This window comes from Mastomys coucha, unplaced genomic scaffold, assembly GCF_008632895.1.
Source record: "Mastomys coucha isolate ucsf_1 unplaced genomic scaffold, UCSF_Mcou_1 pScaffold1, whole genome shotgun sequence".
Lineage (NCBI taxonomy): Eukaryota > Metazoa > Chordata > Mammalia > Rodentia > Muridae > Mastomys > Mastomys coucha.
In genome coordinates, this window is record NW_022196891.1 from 32,033,759 (window position 1) to 32,041,757 (window position 7,999).

The 7,999-nt window shown below is 42.5% G+C and overlaps 1 protein-coding gene across 3 annotated transcripts in view; it reads right to left on the reverse strand.

Moving 5' to 3' along the window:
- The window catches only part of Ipo9 (importin 9), a 53,331-nt gene that overhangs the window by 37,126 nt on the left and 8,206 nt on the right, over positions 1-7,999 (reverse strand). For all 3 annotated transcript variants that reach the window (XM_031383722.1, XM_031383731.1, XM_031383734.1), the window contains exons 2-4: positions 4,002-4,063; positions 3,702-3,788; positions 3,084-3,285 (exon numbers count right to left, since the gene is read on the reverse strand). In XM_031383722.1, coding sequence (XP_031239582.1) covers positions 3,084-3,285; positions 3,702-3,788; positions 4,002-4,063 — 351 coding nt within the window. The remainder of the gene's footprint in view (positions 1-3,083; positions 3,286-3,701; positions 3,789-4,001; positions 4,064-7,999) is intronic.

Below are 7,999 nucleotides of genomic sequence, written 5' to 3' on the forward strand. Positions count from 1 at the left end.
AAAAAAAAAAAAAAAAGATCAGCACAAGATGGCTTGTCCAGCAGTATTTTTATTTTAATTTAACATTCTTTATTTGATATCTATTTAAAATTATTTTTATTATTTTTAATTACCCATATGTACGTGCATGGGTTATGCTGTCATGTAATCATTCTCTCTGAGGTTAAAACACTCCATCCTTGAAGAAGTTCCTTAAGCAGGACGGTAAGAAACAACTCAGAACAGAGTCTCTGAACCTTACGGGATTCACTAGGCTCCTTCCTGCCAGATACAAGCCAAGAACCCCCCTCACATGTTGTACAGCCAAGCTGCGAAGAAGAGTCTCAGACCAGACTGGCTGCCTGGAAGAAGCAGAAACCAGCGAGCTTCCTCAAAGAGATTTAGAGCAACTGAGGCACCTGGAAAGGACAGGCTCCAACCTGCTGAGCCGCCTGTGCAATGTGCTCCGGGTTCCAGCTTTGGGAGCTGTCACCCCTGCTGGGGTGGGCTTTGTAACGCAGCTGTCTTTGAGTCATTTCTGTTCCTATAAGTGACCCCTCACCACTAGAACCCTGTGGTTTACCACACTGGGCTTGGGTGGTGGTGCCCATTCTTTGGTCTGTTGTGGGTTCCCAATCTGGTGTGTGTTGCATTCCCCCAGAAAAGGTTTTGTCACATACCATATGTATATGTGACACAAGCCCATGGAAGCCAGAAGTGTCAGATCTCCTGCAGCTGGAGTTACATGTGACTGTGAGTTGCCCCCACACTGGTGCTGGGAGCAGTATGTGCTCGTAATTGCTGAGTCAATTCTTTACCCTCAGATCAGTAGTATTTTTTTTAAAGACTTATTTTTATTTTATATGTATGAGTGCTTGTCTGCATGTACATCTGTGCACCATATGTGTGTCTAACACCCACAGAAGTCAGAAGAGGGAAGCAGATCCCTTGGAACTGGAATTATAACTGTGAGCTACCGTGTGGTGCTGGAACTGAACCCCAGGTCTTCTGCAAGACCAACAAGTGCTTCTAACATCTTTGCAGCAGCTCCAGACCAGTATTTGTGGAAGGATTTCCTACTGACTTTATCTAGGGGAATGAATATACGACAGACAGAACTTGCAAAGGACCAGAAAACTCAGGCCAGACTTAGGGATATATGAAAGGAAATTCTGGAAGGACTGATAAGTTAAGGAGTTTTGAGACATCTCTCAAAACTCCTTGAACTGAAAGTTGAAATTTCCTCAGAAGAGGGAGAGAAAGGAAAAAGGTGGCAAAGCATATGCCACCCTCTGGCTGACTGTATTATGGTCAGGATTGCGTAGATTCTTTTTATTCTTATTTCTACAAAACACTTTCATCTGACTAGGACTATTTTTGTTTTGGTTGTTTTCAGAAGACTGAACTCAGGGCTTCATACAAGCTAGACAAGTGCTTCTATAACTCAGACACATCCCTATCTATCCCTAGCCCTATCTCACTAGGCTGAAACAGTCTTAAAGACTTGGTTTTAAGTATGTGCATTTGTATGCCACGTATGTGCTGATTCCTTCAGAGGGTGGAAGATGGCATAAGATCCCCAGGAACTGGAGTCATTGACGACTGTGAGCCACATGATTTGGGTTCTGGGAACTGAGCTCAGGTCCTTTGGAAGAACAGCCAGAGTTCTTAACCAAAGCTATCTCTCCAGTCCCTTAATTGAAAAAAAAAATTTTTTTCTATTTATTTGCATGTGTGTGAGGTTGGGGGCGGGGGGCACATGCATGTGAGTGAAAGAGACTGTCAAGAGGTACTGGGTCTGGAGCTGGAGTTACAGTAAACTGTAACTGAGTAAACTGAGTTAGAAGCAGTTAACAGCATACAAGTGCTGGGAACCTAACTTGAGTTTTCTGGAAGAGCAGCAACCAGTCAGCTATCTTTTTAGCCCAGATCATTCTTTTGTTCTGTCTTTAAGATAGGGTTTTACTGTATAGCTCTGGTTGGCCTTGAACTCACAGAGATCTCTGCCTTCTGAGTGCTGGGTTTAAAGGTGAGTACTATCATGTTCAACTGAACACTGACTACTCTTAATTTTTCCCTGGTTGAACTATGCAGTGGAGTGCAAGTCTTTAAATTTAATCACTTTACCCTTCATTTCCAGTGTTTATATATTATCATTTAAAGATGGAACTATCAAGACATTTGCAAGAGGATATAGAGTCAGCTAAATAGGAAAGAATACCCAAGAATTATAGAAGCCTAATAAGTAAAGGTTACTCGGTCTGCTACAACAGGTCAGCTATTATGCTCAATACGTTACATAGATTAGCATAAGTTAACTACCAAAACCTCCTCTGTGGTGGTCTGAATGAGAATGACCCTTACAGGCTCATAGATGCTTAGTCACCAGGGAATGTATGGCCTTGCTCAAGTAGGTGTGGCCTTGTCAGAGGAAGTATGTCTCTGGGGATGGGCTTTGAAGTTCCAAAAGCCTATGCCAGGTCTAGTGTCTGTCTCTGCTGGCAGAACAAGATATAAAGCTCTCAGCTACTGCTCTAGCACCATACCCTTCTGCTTCCCGCCATGATGATCCTGAGCTCACCCCCTTAGAGCCATAGCAAGCTTCAATTTTATCAGAGTTGTACTGGTCATGGTGTCTCTTCATAGTAAACAGAACAGAAATAAGATAACATCTTAAGATAGTATCTTAGAAACTAAGGTTCAAAGAGACAAAGCGGAGACAAAGCAAAGTGCCAAGCTGTAGTCAGAATTCAAACCAAAAATCTAAGTATTTCTTTGCTATAGCATTCCTGAATCTTTGTATGTGTGTGGTTCAGAGGCTTGCACTCAAGGACTTGTATATGCTCTGCCACTGAATCACACCCTTCGCCTGCAGTACTGCTCTATAAAGACTTGGAAGTATAAGTAGTACTACGCTAACTCAATTCCCAGGAGAGAATCAAGAGCACTTCTGGTGGCTACAGAGATAAAAACTACAAGAGAAACATTTACACAGGCCTGAAAGAGAGGAGAAACACTTAACCACATTACCACATACATAGCTGCTAATTGTTCCCCTCTCACTTAAGGTCCAAGCACTACACCAAGGGAAAGGCTTCCGGTACCTGTCAACACACGCATGGCTCCATGGACAGCATTTAAGTCTCCGCTCACCAACATTTCCATAAGCAGATTGAAGAGTTGGGGCCAGGCTTCAGGCCAATCCCAGTGGGCAATGGCAGACACAGCATAGGCCACACTGGAGCGCACTTTGCTTATTGATTCTCTCAACCCGTTGGGTAGTAGCTCCCGGATAACAATCTTTGCCTGCAGAGGAGGAGGGGTGCTTGTCATTAATCAGAGGTAAGAAGTAGGCCTTGGGACGATCTTCATTGCTCAGTTACAGCAGCCATGTTTAAGAGTTCACAGCCACGGTGGTGCTCTCATTAGACAGCACACATACAAAGTATTCCCATAGTGGTACAAGGTTCTAACCCACAGTTCGAGACCTTGAGTCTCATCCTTTCTTGGGTACGAGGACTGGTTGCTTAGCAATTATACTAAAGTATTTTATTTAATTCTCAAGCCCTTCGAAGTTAATAATTTTAATTCTAATTTTGGAAACTTAAGTAACTGAGTGTTCACAGCTAAATATGTCAAACATATATCAAAGTATATATATGTCAAATATATCTCTCACATCTTTGTAGGTAGGTCAACCACACAGAGCCGTTAGCCTTTACCCTTTCTGTAGTTTCCGGAGCTCTGAACTTCTCTGATTGGGCACACCAGTGAGTTTCCACATACTGTTTCAAGATGACTGACGCCAGCTGTGAAGACAATAAGCCATCATGTGCAACAAGAGATAGGACTTATTTCCACATATAAAAACTACATATATGGTTTGATACAGTTGAACCATCTAAGTCTGCACAAAATCCATGCTGTATTCATTGTCCTTATTCCTCCTCCTTGCCCTAAGAAAGTTTCAACGTTACTAAGGGAAGGGAAAGTAATTATCAATTGGGTCACCCTGGACTTACCTGACGGATTGCCAGTGCCCCCTGAGGATCTACAGTCAACTCTGCCAGGTGAACACCAAATTCTAAAAAAGAAACATTTCCTGTGAGTCTAAGGATATTCACAAAAGCCACAGCAAATCACTGAAGCAACAAGGCAAGAGTTTAGGAAGAAACCTGACCCACTGCTCCTACAGTGCAGCAACGTCAGGGACTGTGACATTACATGTGAGAAAACCGAGCTCAACATGCTTACCCTAGAAAGCAAAACAAAATAAGGATTGCAGAGAACAGTGTTCAATGTGCAGTATAAGTTTTAGAAAAGCAAAGCAAAGCAAAGCAAAGCAAAACAAAACAAAACAAAACAAAACGGGATTTTGCCTAGGCTAGCCCTGAACAGGATCTTCCTGCCCCAGCTTTCCAAGTGCTGGGGTCACTGGTATGAGTAAAAGACCTAACTAACAATCTTGAACTGCTTATGAACGTATGTTATAAAAATAAGAATAGACCCATTTACATTTGCCTAGTAATCAGCGTTTTATCAAGAATGTAAGGTCAGGGCTGGAGAGATGGCTCAGCGGGTAAGAGCACTGACCCCTCTTGCAGAGGTCCTGAGTTCAATTCCCAGCAACTCCATGGTGGCTCACAACCATCTGTAATGGGATCACAACCACCTACAATGCCCTCTTCTGGTGTGTCTGAAGACAGTTATAGTGCACTCAGATACATAAAGTAAATAATTCTTAAAAAAATGTAAGATCATAATTTTATATCTTACAATCTAGGATTGTGCAAGTCAATATGGTTGCCATCAGTCACAAATACTCAGATGGTTGTAAATGTAAACCACACCCTACAATTCAAATTTAGCATGAAAAACAACTATCTCAATAATGTTTTTCTTGGCAACAAGAGTTTCATTATATAACCCGGGCAAGCCTAAAACGCATATAGAGCTCCTGGCCTGCATCCTGAGTGCCAGGATTGAAGGCATGTACAACCCTACCAGCCTCAACAAAGCAAAACAAAACCAAAAATTGATTATACATGGGAATATTTGACATATGCCAGGTTAGATGAGTACAGTATTTAATTCATTAGCTAATTTCTAATTAATTAAATCATTTTTTATTAATTCATTTTCTAGACAAGGTCTCACCATGTAGCTCTGGCTGGCCTGGAACTCATTAAGTAAATCAGGCTAACCCCTGCCTCCAAAGTGCTGGGACTAAAGGTGTGTGCCACCATGACCAGTCAGTATTAAAGCTATTACTTAGATTTATCTCTATGTGTATTCATCTGAATGAACGTATGCCACCACATGTATACAAGTACCAGTGGGAGCTGGAAGAAGGCACCCCCAAAGATCCCCAAAGCTTGAGGTACAGGCAATTGTGAGTCTCCCAACATGGTGCTGGGAACCAAACGTAGATGTGCTTCTGGAAGGGCAGCAGGTGCTCTTAACCACTGTGCTAGCTCTAGCCTTAAGCATTAAAATTATCTTTACCTATTTCTTTTCTTAAAATCTCTTTAATATGATTGGTAGGTAATTTACAATTTTATGTCACCCAAACCACGCATCTACACACACTTCTGCCCTCGCCCCTCTAAACAAAGCAAACAACCCAGGAAGGTCTCTAGATTTAGGTAAGTTTCAGTTCAAATCTTGAAGCCACCACACTTGTCAGTATAACAAACAATCCGGGCTGAAGAGATGGCTCAGTGGTTAAGAGCACTGACTGTCTGCTCTTCCAGAGGTCCTGAGTTCAAGTCCCAGCAACCACATGGTGGCTCACAACCATCTGTAAATGGGATCCGATACACTCTTCTGGTGTGTGTCTGAAGACAGTTACACTGTACTCATATAAATAAATCTTCAAACAAACAAACAATCCTATGGAAATTGATTTAACACATGCATGTGTTTAGCCCAAACCTCTCATATTGTAAAAACTGCATGATTTTGTTACTTATTTCTATTGCCCATCATTCTGTAAGGCTAAAGGGAACTCACCATGTTTCTTCTAGCCAGGTGTGGTGGCTCACACCTTTAACCCCAGAATGGAGGCAGAGGCAAGTGTGTCTCTGAGTTCAAGGCCAGCCTGGTCTACAGAGGAGTTCCAGGACAACCAGGCTATACAGAGACTATCTTTATTTCCTTTCCTTTTCACACACTGCCTTTAGTGAGAAAGGGTCTTACCGTAGCCAAGGGTGGCCTCGAATTGGCAACGACTCTCCTGCCTTGGCCTCTTAAGAGCTGGGATCACCAGCTACCAAGTCCTGAGCATTTGTTTCTTTTTCTTTTGGACAGTATCTAACTGTGTAGTTCACGGTGGCCTTGAACTCAAGATTCTCTTGCCTCAGGCTTCTTACCAGCTAAGACTACAAGCGTAGAGCAGCGAGCCAGCAGTGTTCTTGCATTTTGACTCTAACCTATCACATAATGCCAGCTGCAATCTTCCACTTGCAGCTCATGCCAGTATACACAAACTGAACCAGATTTTGAAGTATATCAGACTTGCAAAGCAGGGATGCTCTTATTTTACTCGGTTTCCATAGGTACTTGTGTAGGATGTTTTAGACTTTCTGTCCTATAACTGCCTTTCTAGTTATGTGTCTGTACTATAGTGTTAATTACAGAAACTTTATGCAACGTTTAAATGTCTGTAGAGCTTGTCCCTTCTGGGAGCTTTTCTTTCCAGTGTTATTAGTTACCCTTCACTCCCTGATTTTCTATACAACCCTCAGAATCAACCCGTCTAGCTTATCTAAGATGTTCTATTGTTTGAGCTAATTACGGTGTCTTTCCAGTTTGTTCACATGTAATGCAGACTGGAGAGATGGCTCAGCAGTTAAGAGCGAGGACCCAGCTTTGATTCCCAGCACCCACACAGCAGCTCACAACCTGTTTTAACTCTAGTCGTAGGGATCCAGTGCCCTTTTCTGGCGTCTGAGGGCACTGTATGCACAGAGTGTACAATCATACATGCAGGCAAAACACTCCCAATACACACAGAGAAAACCCACAGTATCATCTAGAGGAATGACTCTCTCACACTATCCTGTAAGAGATTCTTCAGTTCCTGTTTATTTTATTTTTTGAAGACAGGATTTCTCTATGTAACAAGCTCTGGCTGTCCTCAAGCTCACAGAATCCACCTGCCTTGACTCCTATGTGCTGGGATTAAAGGTGTGCACCACCACCACCTGGCTCACAGAATCCACCTGCCTTGACTCCTGTGTGCTGGGATTAAAGGTGTGCACCACCACCTTGCTCAATGCCTTTATCTATTTCTTGTAGCACGCAGGATGGAAGCTGGGGCTTCTTGCACAAGTATCCTGCTGCTGAGTTGGCCTGCAGTCTCTCTAGGCTGCAATTCTTGGTCCTTTTTTATGGCTCCCATCCTGTCACTCATGAAGAATGAGGCAGTCTATACAACTATGATAAAATGGGCTTTCCTTTTAATACACTAATTAAATGCTTAAATCACAAACACTCAAAACCTTCAGACTCATCTCTATGGATACTGAAATTCGCTCTGATTCATGTGATTATTTTGCTTAGTTCAGATTCTAGGTAAATATAAAAAGCCCTCTTCTTGTAATAGAAGAAACAGGTGTGTCAGCTTTTAGAATGGACTCTATCAAACACACAAAGGTTCATTTACCATCTAAGAAGACCCTTGTTTGGTTTGTTTTTGGGATGGGGTCCCACTATTTCTCACTCTGTAGACCAGGCTGGCCTCCAACTCAAGAAATCCACCTACCTTTGCCTCCTGTAATGCTGGGATTGAAGGTGTGCACCACTACGCCCAGATCTATTAAGACTCTTACATGCTAATGTTTAGGTTAATTTAATTCAAACCATCCCACCAGAACGAGGTGAAATCCATTTTTAAAAGAACAGGCAGCCCAATAAGACAGTTCAGCCAGCTTAGAAACTAGCATTAAATCTGATGCCTGAATGTGATCCCTGGAACCCACATGGCTAGGAGAGAACCTACCCCAACAAGTGATGCCTG